This window comes from Nannobrachium achirus (genome assembly GCF_963921795.1).
Source record: "Nannobrachium achirus genome assembly, chromosome: 15".
In the NCBI taxonomy this organism is placed as follows: domain Eukaryota; kingdom Metazoa; phylum Chordata; class Actinopteri; order Myctophiformes; family Myctophidae; genus Nannobrachium; species Nannobrachium achirus.
Window position 1 is genome coordinate 11,942,794 of NC_137822.1, and position 18,153 is coordinate 11,960,946.

General features: G+C 41.7%; 1 protein-coding gene across 1 annotated transcript; it reads right to left on the reverse strand.

Annotated features, from left to right (window-relative positions):
* Positions 1-240: 240 nt before the first annotated feature.
* LOC308299619 (inverted formin-2-like) lies at positions 241-12,187 on the reverse strand (the record flags this gene model as incomplete). The annotated part of the gene is made up of 21 exons (XM_080743414.1): positions 241-437; positions 1,201-1,270; positions 1,375-1,539; positions 1,668-1,785; positions 1,885-1,955; positions 2,400-2,507; positions 3,126-3,196; positions 3,946-4,046; positions 4,592-4,677; positions 4,791-4,908; positions 5,494-5,555; positions 5,696-5,826; positions 6,174-6,459; positions 6,586-6,725; positions 7,057-7,434; positions 7,712-7,844; positions 9,639-9,759; positions 9,953-9,986; positions 10,343-10,502; positions 11,104-11,219; positions 11,803-12,187. 21 exons carry the CDS (start codon positions 12,185-12,187, stop codon positions 241-243), a joined length of 3,051 nt encoding a protein of 1,016 aa, XP_080599540.1.
* Positions 12,188-18,153: the final 5,966 nt, after the last annotated feature.

An 18,153-nucleotide genomic window follows, 5' to 3' on the forward strand; every position in this document is an offset into this window, starting at 1 on the left:
AATGGAGTCAGCAGCAGTGCAGGAGCACAGACGAAAGCTGAGATGAAGCAGCAAGGCTGTATAAAGCCCATGTAGGCTTCTGTGACAAAACTATGCATTTTCAACTGAAAGAAGTCTTTTTCATTTGACAATACTTGTAAGATTTTGTCAAATTACTCTTCATAAACATTTGCAGAAGCATACAAGGCGTTACAGCTCTGTTTAAGTGGCTCATAGGTTCACTAGCAAAGCTAGGAGTTGTCAGATGGAAGCCACGATCTCGTCCTTACCAGATGGGCCTGTATCTCTATGTTCTTCATTAGAGGGGAGGCTTTCCCAATCGCATCTGGGCCGTGTCTTCCTGAGGCAGAAATTACCCTTCTTGATATCTGCCAGGAGATAGTCGATGATGCAGCCATCGTCTGTTGGCGGGAGGCCTTTTTTGACAGGTGTGGACACTGGACAGAGAGCAGAGAGATTACGATACATACTTTACATTCATTCAAATTATCAAAAGTATTTCTCATATTAAAATGACAGACAAAAAGAAAAGGGGGGGGGGGGCTGTCACACCAAAAGTGGTGACCAATTGCGCAATCAACCCTGATTGCAAGTCACCGTTTTTTTGTGTAACATCCATGAAAGTCTCTGTTGACATAGACGAGTTCATTCTTAAATGTAATGCCATTATTTTGGAAAAAGCAACTAAGTAACCATCACTCAAAAAAGTAACCCAACATAGCATATGGGCAAATTATTTCCTAATTTGCCTCAAATGCGATGCAGGCATTTCCAGTTTTCTGGTTGTTCCCAGTGATACCAACAAAGTCAAGCCAAACCTCGTAAGGGAGTGCATGAAAGGAATGTTTTAAAGGTTGACAGTAATATTAATATACAGTTTTATTAATTAGAATGTTAAGTTTACTTTTGTCCAGAACGCATCTCATATCTCCATCAAAGCCATTCATAGAGAGGCTCTGTGCTCTTATCAAAAGTTGATATCTTGACAAGACCAGCAAACTATTTTGAAGTGCTGAAAACGGAGTTGAGTGACGAGAGCAGTACTGTGAGTGAGAGGCACATACTGTATGAGCAACGGTGCGTGTGTGTGTGGATTACTGTACAGTATTTGTGTCGCTTTCAGAGAGACCTTAGTTTCCACTATGAAAGAAAAACTGTCATAGGAGAATGAGCAGCAGTGTCACACAAAACACGCAAAACGATTCTCACCTTTCTGTCTCTTGGATTCTTCTTCTGCCTTGGCTGCTTGTTCTTTCCTGGCTTTGTTTTCCTGGGGGTGGGATTTAAAACAGTTAAACATGTACGGCTATGTAGGACAAACATGCAATATAGCAGGATCAACGGTTCAGAGAGTACCATCAACACCTCCCTAACCTTTAAGGCCTTGATGAAGTGTCCCCGGAAAGACTTGATTGTTCCAAAGAGATCCTCCAGGGAGAGCTGATTATCATCTTCACATAGGTACACAGCCAGCTCACTCCTCTTTTTGTCAATCTCCAAGAACTGCTCCTCTAAAGCTCTGCATGCCTGCCGGTTTTCCTAGGGAAGAGAAAACGGACCATTTGGGGAACAATAAGCATTTAGGATTCCAGTGCTTTTTTGTGTTTGAATCCTCTGTTTATTTTCATCATCTCCAAGAAGAGAATGTGGAGAACTTCAATACCTACCTCAATGACCTTTCCATATTGCTCCATAATTGTCACATCTTCTACAGAGTTGGAGACTTTGTTGGCGGTGTCCTTCAGTCGTTTCAATAAGGCAGTAAACTCTGACTCTGGGTTATCACTAAAGACAAATAAAATGGTAACATAGTTTTTAATTGCAATTACAATTGAACTGAGAAAAAGAAACAAACTAGTGCAGATCAAACGTAAGTTATTATACCTTGCTGCCTTTGCACAGGTCTCTAGATCATCTGCCAGTTTCAAATGTTCCGGGTGGTTCAACTCTGCTTCCTGGAAAAAACAAGCCACATAGGGTGTAATTAAATATGTTCAAGGGTGACTTGGGCGATTTTTAGCCTCAAACCTATCATTAACTTTCCAGTGCATTCTGTGCAGCTAAAAATAATAATGGAAACCTTGTTCAATGTTCATCCTACAGTGGGAATTCAGTTTGTGAAACATTCAGCCTTTACATACTGTATGTAATATCTAGTACCCTTTAAAATCATAATCTATGACTTTCCTTGACAAAAACTGGACGAAAGACTTAATTCAGAAAAATAACCTGATGGATTTCTGTTTGTATTCATCTAAATGCATGTGATACACAAAACAACTTAGCAAGATGTATCAGATATCCTCACTATAGAAAATGTTAGGCTTGAGGTTAAAACATCTGCAGATATGCCATTTCATTTTCATCAGCAGGGTTTCTGAAGAAACATAAGAACGTACCTCCAGGATGTGATGAAGCAGAGTGACGCAACTCTTGTTGGCTTTGGTCTCAGTGAGCTCTAGCAGAGAGCTGAGCTTGAACCCTTCTGCATTACCAGTGTGACTTCCCTGGATGTAGACATATACAGTAGCTCATTAAGCTCAAGATCATAGTCTAAATCAGTGGTTCTCAACCTGTGGGTCGGGAACCCCCAGAGGGGTCCCCAAATTATTTTGGGGGGGGGTCCCCAGATGTTTAGCTAAATGTTAACATTGTTTTCTCACTCAACAGTAAACAGACCAACATACAGTATATGTGTATACATGGTATCTGCAAGTGACAATTTAAGGAATTTAAAGACCTTTTCAGTTTTAGTACCTCTGGTCCAACATATTGGTCAAATATTAGAGTCAGAAATTGTGAAAATAGCAGATCTAACTTGCGACATATTGGTCAAATTGCCAAATATTAGAGTCAGAAATTGTGAAAATAGCAGATCTACATGCTCACAACGCCTCGCAACGCGAGGCGTTGTGAGCATGTAGATCTGCTATTTTCACAATGGAACAGATCAAGTCAAACTAAATGTAATGCCAACTCCTACAATTCCAAGTGTTTGTGAAGGGTGGGGGTCCCCAGTTCAAATATGACTATTTTGGGGGTCACAGCCTGAAAAGGTTGAGGACCACTGGTCTAAATGTCAGCAAGGGTGAAATCTAATTGAGCAGGGAAGGATCGCTTCTTACGTGGTTCAGGAAGTTTCCCACATCCAGGACAAGCCTGCAGAAATTCGGCAAGTGCTTGCTGTCCCTGAGGGCTGAGAAAACATACAGTAGATTCATATACATTACTAATCTTGTAGTCAATTTGGTGCGCAGTTGCACGTTCACACATGGGCACGACAAGAGTTTGCATTAAGTCAAAAGGTTAAGTTTACTTGATTCATCTATGACAGAGGACTCAGTGTGAACATGACTAAGATACCCATGTACCTGGCAAAATAATTTAAAAACGTTAAGGATGTCCACAATTACAACTCCAGAGGCAGCGCCACAGATCACGTTCAACCGATAGTCACCTCAAAGAAAGGGTCAAACTCGTTCTTCTGCTATACCACAAAAATGGGGAATGCCCTACCGAAGGTCTTAAAGGAGTGTGGATCACTAGCATCCTTTAAAATCGCCCTGAAAAACCACTTACAGGCAGCAGCCGTTCGCAACTGGTAAAACAAACCTAGCCCAGCCCAACCCCTGCCCCTTTTTTGTATATACTTACTGTTTGTATAGACGTACTGTTTTTTTGTTCTTTCTTTTTTTACTGACTATATCTACTGCATAGTACTGTGTTCTATTCGTCTGTCATTCAATGTTATATGAGATACTTAAATGGTTTCCTGTGGAAATAAGCTTAGTGTTTTCTAGGATCTCCTTTTAGTAGACCATATACCAGTGAACTGTACCGTCATGTAACTGTACCTTTTTGCAAACTCCTAATAAAGTCTTCAATCAATCAATCAAGTCACCAGTGGAAAAAGTATGTTTATACTGTAGAATGCTGTTGACTTACATTGGCAGGCATCCTCCACTATTTGGGCTTTAGGTTTGAGCATATTCAGCACTGAAGCCGTCTCCTCACTCAGCAACATACACTTAATCCTCAACTCATAGCTGGAGAGACGGAGGCAATGCAGTTGATAATGGTGAACAACAAAATGTAAACAATACAGTAGGGCTGTCAATTATTACATAATCGTCTAATCGTAATTATTTGACATAATCGCAAATATTGTGTCATAATCAATCGTGAATGTTGAAAAATGTTCATACATTGACAAACATTTTCAGAAATAGTGGAAATAGCAGATCTACAAGCTCACAACGGGTTGCGATGCGACGCGTTGTGAGCTTGTAGATCGGCTATTTCCACTATCAATGTTATTTTTTAAGTAGAAAGTTGTCAAATATGTCAGTAATTTCTTTGTATATTTAGGTTATGTGTCATATCTACCATGTGCAACTTCAAAGCCTAAAAGCCAAACAGAAATGTAATTGTCAACGACAAATACACAATAAAATCGTTAATCGCAATTATTTGAGTGACAATTAATCGTCATGTAAAATGTCCTATCGTGACAGCCCTACAATACAGTTAAATTAAAGACACTCCATCGAGTGACATGATCTACAGACAGATGAAAAGTAAGAACATTTACCATGGGACAGAGAGAAGTGAATTGTAGAAGCGGTCTGCATTAGCCAACTTGTCTTTCTCTCCTTGGAATGACTTCAAATTATCAATCTACATTGAGGCAGAAAACAGCAATCACCCACAACTTCTAAGATATGAGAAGTTACGTACAGATGAGAATGTTCTGTCCAAGTTATATTATGCAACATGTTGGTAGTGCCAACCTCATGTTTTTCTGGAAGGAGTTTCAGAAGCCGTTCAAGCAACTCCACATCAAACTTGGTCAAATCCCCCTTCCGGATCATAGATGCAATTTCTTCATTTCTCTCCGTCTCATTTGAGCTGGGTAGAAAAGGGGGCAAAATATTCAGCTAGGGATGGACCAACACAGTAGGGGTGCAGGAAAAAATCGTTTTGAATTCAAATCGTGTTTCTAACATGGTAAGATTCAGAATCAATTCTCATTTTCCAAAAAAAATATTTTTTTATTAGATATTATTTATTAGATATTATGATTTTTATTTCATGATTTTTTTTATTACGATTTATTAGATATTGTGTTGTGTTTGTACATGTTAAAAGAATGTGTGCAAGCATGAATAAATCAGACATGTTGTCTGGGATTTACCTTTGTTTACATTATTGCAATAAGTTGATAAAAACTTTACAATTATAAAAGCTATGAAAATGTACTCTGCTTTCATGCCAGCAGACTGGAGTAGATCCTGATATATGAATTGAATAGAGAATCGTTTTGAATAGAGAATTGTTTTTAAATCGGAAAATAATCGTTTCTGAATTTGAATCGTTTGGATTTGAAAGAATCGAGAAAGAAAAATCGTGAATCGTGACCCCAAGAATCGATTCTGAATCGAATTCACAGCCCTACAACACAGCAACGGAAACAATAATGGGCGAATATCTCACCATTTGAACTGTCTCAGGAATATGTTCAGATTCAAGGTTTTCTTTGGATCAAGGAAGGTAATCTACAGAAGGAAGAGAAACGATGAAGGGAATATATTAATTGTTTAAAGCATATTTTTGGTTGTTCAGCATCGACATGTTTGGGGGAGCTGCTGCCTCGAGGGGCAGCGTTAAGTGACCGCGTTACGTGAAACAAGCATACCTCTTTAGGCTCCTTCTTGACCGGAGCAGTCTTGTCTTTGGGCTCAGTCACCGGCAAACAGAACAGCTGCTCCATGCTGCTGTAGTTGGGCTGAGGGATGTTCTGAGCCGATGTCCACATGGAGTTACCATCTGTGTTGAGGCGCAAGGTGAAGGAGAAACACTTACGATGAGCCATAAACTGACAGCATTACATTTCATAACACACTTCATGGCTGCAGCTAATGATTATTTTCATGATCCATTAACCTGTTGATTTTTATTATTATTAATCTATGGATTTAAATCAGATGAGCATGAGCTGACAGAGAAGAGGCTGGTTTACATTGCCCCTTGCAAGATGAATGAATCGTTTCACCCCAGTATTTGCTCCCCTTTTCTCTGCAGATAAAACAAATCTATGGCTAATACTAATACTAAATGTTACAATTGCTAAATATTGTCTTGGCAAAATGCACAGGGTTTCCTCCTCCACTCACTAGTAACGGCACGAATCGTTTGCCAGTTGAGCCTCTTCATTCTCTGAGTGGGGTGTGGGCCAGTCCTTGCCGTGACCGTGGCAGGGGGAGGGGCCGTGGCATGGGGATGGGGTGGTGGCGGTGGGGATGGCGGAGGGCACTGGTTGGTGCCTGGCGATTGTGGCCCCGTCGTACTGGGAGGTAAGGGTGCCGGAGACGGTGAGGGTGTGGGTGAAGGGGAGGGTGGAGGAAAGGCACACGGTGGCGTCTGGGCGGTTGAGGTTTTCTTTGGATCAAGGAAGGTAATCTACAGAAGGAAGAGAAACGATGAAGGGAACATATTAATTGTTGAAAGCATATTGTTGGTTGTTCAGCATCGACATGTTTGGGGGAGCTGCTGCCTCGAGGGGCAGCGTTAAGTGACCAAGCATACCTCTTTAGGCTCCTTCTTGACCGGAGCAGTCTTGTCTTTGGGCTCAGTCACCGGGCAACAGAACAGCTGCTCCATGCTGCTGTAGTTGGGCTCCTGAGGGGGAGGTATGTTCTGAGCCGATGTCCACATGGAGTTACGATCTGTGTTGAGGCGCAAGGTGAAGGAGAAACACTTACGATGAGCCATAACCTGACAGCATTACATTTCATAATATTTTCATGATCCATTAACCTGTTGATGAGGTATTTTTATTATTATTAATCTATGGATTTAAATCAGATGAGCATGAGCTGACAGAGAAGAGGCTGGTTTACATTGCCCCTTGCAAGATGAATGAATCGTTTCACCCCAGTATTGCTCCCCTTTTCTCTGCAGAAAAAACAAATCTATGGCTAATACTTTGTAACACTAAATGTTACAATTGCTAAATATTGTCTTGGCAAAATGCACGGGGTTTCCTCCTCCACTCACTAGTATCGGCACGAATCTTTTGCCATTTGAGCCTCTTCATTCTCTGAGTGGGGTGTGGGCCAGTCCTTGCCGTGACCGTGGCAGGGGGAGGGGGTGGAGGGCACTGGTTGGTGCCTGGCGATTGTGGCCCCGTCATACTGGGAGGTAAGGGTGCCGGAGACGGTGAGGGTGAAGGGGAGGGTGGAGGAGAGGCACACGGTGGCGTCTGGGCGGTTGAGGTGGCCCTGGCACGTGTGTCTTCCCCGTCCACGTGGTCGGTCTGAATGGCCTTGTCTGCCTTCCTGGCCGTCTGGCAGTCCACCTCGTGATGAACCAGGCCGCCCTTGCCTTTGGAGGACGCCAAGCGCTGCGTGATCTTCTCGGAGGATTCCATCCGAGCTGGAACCCACAAAAGCACAGGAACCGAGTTTAAAAACTAGCCCTCATTGACCATGTTCACAAGTAAAGGCAGCGATTTTGCTCTCACAACACAATTATACTTTCTCACTGCCACGTTGTGAATAATGTTGTGAATACACCCACTGTAAAGCACATTTGAACATCATGATCTATGCCGCTTTCTTTGACAACAAAAACACACTGAACCAAAGTGTTAATTCAGAAAAAGAACCTTCTGGATGTCTGTTTGTATTCATCTAAATGCATGTAAACTCACAGTCTTGGGCCAGCAGGATGGCTCTGTTAGTCAGAGCCTCCAGGGCCTGCCAGATGTCACAGCGCTCGGGCCCCAGATGCAGCAACGTCTGCAGGATGGACAACAGCTGTTGGGAGGCTGGGGAGCTTCTCACCTGGACGAACACAGCAACACAAATTTACACGCCAAAGTAGTTTAGGGGAGGAGAGTAGCGTCGCGCTTTGATCTCGCCGCAGACCGCAAGACGCGTCGCTGGAGCCTGGTTTCATTCTTAACCCAGAATAACCCAGAATAATGCAAGTATAACCTAGCTTTTAGGCCTAGAAATTATTGAATGCTTTAACCAGTGAAAAATAGCAAATATACAAGCTCACAGCGCGGCACCGAGTGCCGCGCTGCGAGCTTGTAGATCTGCTATTTTTGAAAAAGTCATGAAAATGTGTGCAAATCTTTGAATATATGTATTTTCAAAGTGAACGTTTGTAACTCAAATTTTGCTTCTGGGTGGTCCCTGGAACTAAATATTTTGAGATGGGGGTCCGTGGCCAAATAAATATCATTTTGGGGGTCCTTCACATGAGAAATTATGAGAACCACTGACATAGTAGTCTCTCAAGAACAGACTAACTGAGCTCCAGTGAAGTGAAAAGGACCTTTTCTTTGACGATGGCTTCTTTCACCTCCATTGTATTTCACTCGCAGGTAAGTAGACTAAAGAGACTCCCAGGAAGACTAAATAGTCTTTTTCACCCTTTTAACGCATTCACAGGCCTCTCCAAGTTAGGCAACATTATTATTTCACATAATCGGCTCTAGTTAACGTAAGAAATTTGGCGTTATTGACTTTTAAATTATTTACTTTATTGACTTTAAAATTGACTTAAATTAACTTGGAGAGGCCTGTGAATGCGTTAAAAGGGGGAAAAGACGTGATTTAGTCTACTTACCCGCGAGTGAAAATGCCTTGGTTACAATGGAGTTGGACGAGGCTGAAGAGCAGCAGGAATATCACCAGACTCCAGTAGGCTTACGCTAAATAGTGACGTCACGTCAGCTTTCCACGCTTACAATGGGAGTCAACGTAAGTGTCATAACTCTCTATTTATGACACTGATACACGCGTAAACCACAAAAAGGTACAAACCTTTATTCTGCAAAGGCACCTTTTTTCCTTTCAATAATTGTGCTTCTCATTGTATAGATTATGATTTAAAGGACAACTTTAGTTTTTTACAACAAGGGTTCATATTTTAGATTGTAATTAAAGAATATAAAAGATTAGTGTTAAATTGATTTCATTTACTTCTTTCTATTGTTTTAGAGGTTCTTATTTCAGTGTTTGGGGGCATGCGTACAAGTGGCTAAATATGTCATTTTACACAGAATAAGCCCATTCCCAAGATACAACGCAACCTTTCATGGTTGGATGTGACTTATGGGGGCTAGAAGTGTTACTGTAAATAGCAATAAAGAAACTGCTGGCTTATTGTGTCTAAAAAGATATATTTAGCCACTTGTACGCATGCCCCATGCGTATGCATGCCCCACATTTTAGCATGGTAAACGCGATAAAACAATAGAATGAAGCAAATGAAAGCATTTTAACAATCACTTTTTATTTTTTCTAATTACAATCTAAAATATGAACCCTTGTTGTAAAAAAACAAAGTTGTCCTTTAACACAGACAGAAAAACACTTGAGTGGTATGTTCCATTCTTCACCAGCCACACAGTAAAACCTTCATATCGGAACGTTATCAGAAGTTCTGTTTATCTAGCTCCAGTTAGTACTGAATAAAACCTTGTGATTAACCTACGTGGCCTGTATAGACCATATCAAATTATGTAAACATTATCGGTGTGTGGGCAAAAACAGTTGACTGCTCTTGTCTTCCCCACTAGCACAGATTTGGATTACAACAATTACTATAAAATAGTCATGGCTCACCTTGTTGAACAGAGTAGTAAACACCTCCAGGTGAAATATCTCATCCTCATCCTTAGCCATAGCCTTTTCAAAAGCTTCACATTGAATAACCAAGTCTTCATCCTCTTTCTCCCCTGTTGATCTAGAGTTGCAACACCAACCTTTGAAATCCCATACATACATACATACAGTCCGTAGGAACATGTTCTACAGCTTTCAAATCTTTTCATTCTTGCTTTATTAATTAAATACATAAAATTACAAAATGTATTCATGGTATTGCTATAGGAACTGACTGATTCAACCACTATGATAGAGGGAATGCTCAGGCTCACCTCAATGTGGGCAGCATATCAAGTAACTGCAGCCCTGCAAGACAAAACACAATAATGAGTTTTCAGAATGCTCAAGGTTCAAGGTTGTACTCTTTTGTACAGGTATATCAATCTTTATTTCAGACTCAGGTCCATATCACAAATAAAATGAGTAAAACTTGTTTTGTTTGTCATCCTTCAGACAATGCAGTGGTATATCTAAAATAACAACAAACAATATAATAACAGCAAACCCCATCTAAAAAATAATAATAATCTAAAAGGGGTAATAATAATAATCACTACAGCCGTACAGCGTGACCTTGCTGCCAGAAGCTAATTGTTGAGCCTAGATTGCTGATACATTGCTGAGCAACTGTTCAACTGGGAAGGCGACAATACACAGCCTACCGATAAACTCCTTTCTCATCTTATCTCTCTCCCTGAGGTCGTCTGTCCTAATGATGAGGGCATTGATAACACTGAGCAGGGTCACCATGTAAGGCACGTTGTCCGTGGCCTGCATCTCATTCATGATCACACTGAAGCGATATGGCTGGGTCTTCACACCCTGAGGAGAACAAACAATTTCACCGTATGAATGTAATATCAATTGACTGTGATGAGGTCACACTGCACACTGTACAACACTAGAGGGCACCAAAAAGCTTTTATCAGACACAGAAACAATGGTGAAAGCAGGGGCGTCAATTGGGTATGGCAGGGGTATGCAGCTGCCATACCCAGGGTCCAGGGGGGAACATAAAAGTTACTTTTAAATATAAATCCATGAATGTCTCTTTGTCTTTGTCTATCTGTTCTGGTTATTATGTTGTTAAATTACAGTAAATTAACTACAAGTGCAAACTTTTACAAAATGGTCACTTTAACAAGGTATTATAATGATATTCTCCACACTTGTATTCTCCCCATCTTGACAGAATAAAATGTACTTCTTAAAATAAATGTATCATGCCTGTTTCTAAGGTATGGCAACATGACTGGTGTCACCAGTCATGTTGCCATACCTTAGCTTTTTCTGAACTGACGCCACTGGGCGAAAGCACCATTTGAAGTGTAAAAGCTGTTAACTTTATAAATGAATATTGCACCAATCAGGTTCAGGCCATTTTGTCAATAAAGTTTCAACTTTTAACATGTGGACTACTTACCTTGTAGTGGTCGAGTGAATCCAGAGCCAGACGATGACCATCTGAGGAGAACATGCAGAGGGCGGCCAGCAGCTCAAACACCTGCTTCTTCACACTAATGCTGGACGTGTCTAAGGCTGTGGAGTGTCAAAGGTACACACATCAGTATGGGTAATTAATGATATACCTGCCAGTGGATGAATTAACATACTCTATCATACAGATGAATATATATATATATATACATTTCTTTTTCCTGTTATGGTAACACATTAGAGTCATCCCCTCTAAGTGCCCAAATCCACCTCCATTGTGTTCTGCAGGATGTTGTTGCCTTTCACCCTGTATGGACTAGTATAGCCTATAGCTATTGTTTGGTCATTTTGCCAGCCATGCCCACAGTTTTAGCCATAAAAAATACATCAGAGATAAAGGGCTTTAAAGTTTGAGAAATGCATTGGATTATATGGAGAAAAACGGCGGCACGATGCTCTCAGCGTCTAATGGAAACAACCCGCGGTGATTGAGCAACATCCAGGGGTTGCCCCGACCTTACGGTGAGATTTAATATTGTTACTGTAATTACAGTAAACGCGTCAAACGCGTCGTGGGCCTCCAGCGACATCAAAGAGTTTGACGCGTTGACACCACGTGGGCATTTAGAGAGTTTAAGTGACAGGTATTTCATATTCTGCTGAACAGATGCAGACATGGACCAACCTTGGGAGAGCTTGCGGATGTAGCCCTCGTTTTCCACTATGAAGTGGATGCCCGCGGAGGAGTTCATGACCGCTCGCACGCAGTTGACACAGGTCAGCTGCAGGACGACGTCCGCGATGCGGGAGCATCCGCGGCCAGAGAGGCGGTCCAGCGCCTCCAGGAGGAGGTCCAGACCGCTCAGCTCCAGGAACTGGACCATCCATATCTGGTCACTGCCCTCCAGGCGACACTTTAAGCCAGAGTAGTTGACCACGGAAGGGGCCTGCAGCAGCCTGATGCACAGCTCCGGGTCGGCACTCTCCAGGTTGGCTTCTCTCTGGCTGTCCTGGGAGTCCTGGGAGGAGCCCAGATGACCCCGAACCACTGCTGCCCACTTCACCGACATCGTGGATAAAATAGACTGTGGGGAGGGAAGAGAGACAGTTGATGGTCAAGGAAGGCAACTGAGAATGACCACAGATTGAATGCAGGCACTTTATTTTGAGCAATATTTAATCAGAAACCACTTTGACGACTTATTGGCCTATATCAGCGCGGCTGACGACTAGTCATTGAATGTTTTTTCATTTTCTTTCATTTCATTTGAAAGCTGGGAATCATAGCTACAAAATAATATGTTGGTTGTGGAGATTGACCCAACAGTTTTGAAGATATGGCTTATAGAATGATGCCATGCTGAAATACTACTTTTGAGATATTCAAGTTCTAAATTTGTGAGGACCAACAGAATTATGTCCCGATCTCTCACATTAATTAAAAAAAGTGAAATGTAGCCTGATATTTATGACATGCTTTTGAGGCTTTATCACATTTTAGAAAAAAAAAAAGAAGTAATTTCAGCTGTGGTCTAAAGTAGTGGCTTCCGAAATGACTGCCCCAGTGTCATGCTCAGTCACATATGATCCAGGCCGCCACCAACGAGTTTTACAACCTATCCTTATTTTGGCGCTGGATCGCTGGCAGTTCGCTAGCTTATGGGTCAAAATGATTCACGGGGTAACCGGAAGGTCACCTGACACGTGGATGATGTAACCAGAACAAAAACAGCCTTTTCCCTTTTATTTAGGAATTAAAGGGGGACAAAAACATAATGGATTTGTACGGGAGAACAATGTTGGCAGTAAATGAGTTACGTTTTTGCTTCATGATCCATTTTTGTCTTGAAATCATTTCTATTTTAAATCTAATTTGCAGGCATCATCCAAAAATATTTGGTCCTCTTCAGAAAAAGTGTTATCTAGGCTGGAGGAAGCGGGCCAAAACAAGCCTTTATCAGAGGTCAGCATGGAATAGGACAGTGGTTCTCAACCTGTGGGTCGGTCCCCAGATGATTAACTTAACTAGTTCACAGCCAAATCGCCTTCCATCGCCATTTTGAGGAGGGTGAGGCAGCCAGATCGCCAAACGTCGCCTTGGGGATCATTTTCTGATCATTTTGGTATTTTTTTGACATTTTTTGAGCTATAAATGACCTTTCTAGCTTAATTTTAGTCTAAAGTTACATATTCGAAGGAAGTGACATCATCGATGACGTAACCCGGAAGTCGTTCGGCCATAACATAGAATGGGCCTTTTTACAGCATTGAATGTTGACGTTTTTCTTATCAAACTTTACCATTTTTAGACCGATTTTCATTCGGAAAAAAATGGCTGGACTGACAGATTGGTCACTCAAGAGCAAAAACGAGTGTAAATGGCGTGCGCACGACGTTCGGATCGTGTTTTATAGCTCCCGTTCGGCGGACCGGGAGACATAATGGCCGCCAATGGGCGCCGCCATTATGGGTCTACTGCTGTCCACTCGCTAGTCCAGACTCTAGGAGATTATCGTTGGGCACACTCTAGTGGATAGTACTAGTACTACATTCTACAACAATATGATCCCTGTTGGGTTAGATTAAAGCTAACTTGGAAATTAATAAAATTCCTGGCAGTATAGGCGCACAAGCCTATTGTAAATGGCTGGGAGAGTTTTTAATGTGAAACATTGTTTTCTCACTCAAAAGTAAACTAACCAACATAAAGTTTAAGTGCATGGAGGGTACAGTATATGCACATTTCTAAAGTGACTTTACCTTTATACTTACTTTACCAAGGTCAGCAGCACCTCACCAATACTGGTGTGTACCCTCCCCCCGTTTGTTACTTAGTCAGAGTTACTCTATGAATAGAGTACAAAATGACCCCAATGTAAACAAGCCATAGTGCTTTCTTGGGTTTAAAGCCTATTAGTATGCCTTGTATCTGAACTGTACTGTCTTGGGCTTTTCCTATATGCGAACTGCTGATAAAGTATTCAATCAATCAATGATTCAATCAATCAATCAGTAAAAAAAAAAGAAGTTTACTTTCATGTTACTCTTGATTCAGTATGCTTTATCCTCTGAGAAAAATAATTAAATAAAGAGATTTGTAAAAATAATAAAAGAAAAGTCAATCAATCAATCAATCAATCAGAGGTTAACAGGAAAGCATAAAATAACTCCAATGTTCCAGTCATGGAGGGTTGGTGACTGGTTAAACGCATTTGCTAAATTGATATTCCCATAGAAAAAACATCCCAATTATATTCAACCAACAAGAAATATAAGCAACTAGAAGCAGTGCTCTTCCGAGCACAGGTCTCCACCAGGTAAAGTAGGTCCTGGTGGCGGTAAATGTGAAAAGGGTGCCATGTCTTCTTTGGCCTTATGTGACCCTGTATGACTTGAGGCATTTTGTTCCAAAAATGTGTTTGGAAAAAGTCGACCTGCTGGTGGCGCTATAACAGGCCAATGTGAAAATGGTGGCATTTGTTCCTTGACCTAGTGGGAATGTGCGAGCAGAATTTCTCTGTAATCACAAGCTGCGTTCATTATTTAAGTGATTTTGTTCAAAATGAACCAATCCTGCAAACTTTGGAAGCCAATGTTAGCCAATTAGGATGGAATATGAAATATCGGACAGATCTGTCTTGATCACATGACTATAGAGATACTGTGTACTGATTTGCATGATTTTTGGAAAATAGGAGAAAATGTGTTTTACACAAGTCGGCCTCCAGGTGGCGCTATAAAAGGCAGATATGAAAAAGCAGGGCAAAGGTTTTTCCTTGGCCTCTAGGGAGTGCACATACAAAGTTGTACACTGATCAGTGGAGTTATAGGTAAAAACACGAATCGGCCTGTTATAGCGCCACCATGAGGCCAATTTGAAAACATTTAAGTGGCATTTATTCCTCTGCCTATTGGAAATGTGCATGCACAATTTCACCAAAATCGCACACTGCGTTCATGATTTCAGGCATTTTATTCAAAACTGACCAATCCTGCTAACTTTGAAAGCCAGTTTTAGCCAATCAGGATGGAATATGGAAAATCTGACACATCCATGTCGATCACATGACTGTAGAGATACTGTCTACCGATTTGCGTGACTTTTGGACAAAATCTGTAGGCTACTGGCAAAAGTTAGTTTTGCAAAAGTCGGCCTCCAGGTGGCGCTAGAACAGGCCCATTTGAAATATTTGGGGCAGAGGTTCTGAATTGGTATCGAGGGAGTGTGTGTGCACAGTTTGCCAGCGACCGGGCCAACGACGCCGGAGATTAGCTGGTAACGGACAAACGGATGGACGGACGCACGGACGCACGCACGGACGGACGGACGGACGGACGGAGGGGAAAACATACTCTCTCCCAGCCTTCGGCTGGTGGAGACAATAACCATCTCAGATGTTTTCATTTGTCCTCATGTAGTCTAATACCATTTCAGGCCAAGATTTGGTTGTTTGGTAGTTGCACCAGCCGGGTATTGCTTGTCCACAGCTTGTAATCAGTTACTGTAGCCCTGCATTTGACTCAAAGTGTTGCCTACAGCAGGGGTTTTCAAAGTGGGTGACGGGGCACCCTGGGGTGCCGCGACGGCAGTCCAGGGGTGCCGCGAGATCATTTGATAATATTTGGAATTTATGAAAAAATAAACTTGAAGTACAAAGTTATTTTCAGTCAGTTCTACCCAAAATGGCTATTATCTCAACGTTTTCCTTGCAACATCATCACTAAAATATCGTCACTGTTAGGCAGAAACCTTGTATCTCCAAGTTTCAAATGTGTGCGTCTTTTGGTAAAGCAAAGCCCTGCTTCATCATACAAGCCTGTCGCACAAAACTAGTGAAAACAGCCGATCTACACTGTTTTCACTAGTTTAGTACATTTTATAGATGATAAATACTAAACGAATGGTTTTGGACATACAAGGTTTCCACCCGACAACGACAATATGCTATAAATATAAGGTGCTGGGAGTGAAAATTATAATGTAGGGGTGCCTCAGATTAAAAACATATTTATGGGGTGCACCCCATCAAGTTTGGGAACCCCTGGCCTACAGTACCAAACAACCCTTTCTGGCAGCAGAGCAGTGAAGTAACATCCTAACATACCTGCCACGAGGAGAGAATACAGAATAGAAACTCTTTCCATGTGGAATTTAAAATGTGTGCCCAATGCTGTGTGCGTGTGCTCACTTGTAGATTGTCTATTTTCAAATTGCCAAGGTATAAAATAGGGCTACAGTGGTTTTTTTATGTTTTATAATATCATAATGTATATCTGCAAAGTAGCTAGTAACTAAAGTTTTCAAATAAACGTAGTGGAGTAAAGGTACAATATTTGGATCCGAGATGTAGTGGAGTAGAAGTAAAAGTATTGGAAATTGGAAATACTCAAATAAAGTACAAATACTTCAAAATTGTACTTAAGTACAGTACTTAAGTAAATGCACTTAGTTACTTTACACCACTGTCTATTTGTTGTATGTGACTAATGGAGTTTAGCCTACATCTGGCACGTCATAAGGCTACAGCTGCCCAATGCTTGCCCTCCCCTCCCATCACCAGTCTTGCAACTGTTGCAATGTTGGCTACTTGAATTTATACAGTAGCAGTATTATTAGTATCCTACTATGAATAATACTGCTACTGTATAAATTAGTAGCTATATTATGACTTGTCATAGAAGACTGTAGACTTTTCTGTTTTGATTTTCTATAGCCTATATCTACAATTTAGTCCATATACGGTCATAAAGATACACGTTTCTGAAACCATTAAACCAATGACAGTGAAGATATCAGATTTGAGGTTTCTTAAATGGTTCAGAATGTTCATTTCATACACTCATAGGCTGTGGGTTCTCAGACTACTTTCAACAACGATCCTTGAAATAACAACTACTACTACTACTACTACTCTTCTTGTAGGCATGTTATAGTATTGCATCGTCGTTTGACATTTGACATCGGGTGAAATCTCATCAATAGGCTATGCTTATTAATTTGGCTCCAAATAGCCTACGTGATAAGCACCAGTGACTGGCAGCGAGGCAATCAAATCTCCTTACCTTGATCTTATTCCATAAATGACCACCAGTCCACCACTTCAAGGAATCACGTTTCCGATTGGTTTCAGATGTGGGCAGTTGTTTCTTTGTAGCCACTCGATCGAACGACCCGACCGTCCTTTATCACAAGCGCGGTCGATCTCAGACAGATGTTCCAACACTGTGCAGGAGCAGCGGGACAAAGCGGTGGCTGGTATGCAGGATATCCAAGTGAAATGATGCGCTTGCTTCACACAGGTTGTCCTATATCTCATAGGATGCAGCCACAGCTGGACTGCCCTTCCTCTTCTTGCTATGGACCAACTCTACTCCTCCTCCTTTATAGGCTACCCTTCACTCATCAGTCATCACTGATGTAATCACTCACTGAGTTCATCACTGAGTTCCCATGTCTTTTTTGAGCGGTGGTCACACCGTCTCCTATACGTGGCCGTGTGTGTGGGTCTCCGTCCGTCCGGCCGTCCGTGTATGTAGCCTCAAGCCTGCAGTACCTTTTCTGACCACACATGTTAAGGGAGGGGCGCTGTTGTTCTCTCTCACACACACACACACACACACACACACACACACACACACACACACACACACACACACACACACACACACACACACACACACACACAGGGGGGAAGGGTGGGTCAGCATGTGTGGTCAAGTATTATTATTATTATTAACAAACTGAATGTTTTAGGGTCAAATAAATTAGAGTGTGTGAAGAAACTACAGCATTGTAAAGCACACTAACCCCGCTGCACCCACCCAGTAGTGCTGTTGCACAGCCTCCACGACCACCGCTCAGTTCACACGGGTGTGATTTTTTCATCATGTGATGTGATGTCAATCTGGCTGATGTGATCAAGCGTCACCTACGACAATGGATGGGATGGGTTGATTGATGATTAAAAGAGCAGTTCACCCCCAAAATGACTTGTTTTCTATTGATTACTCATGCCATGGAGACTTCAGTTCAACA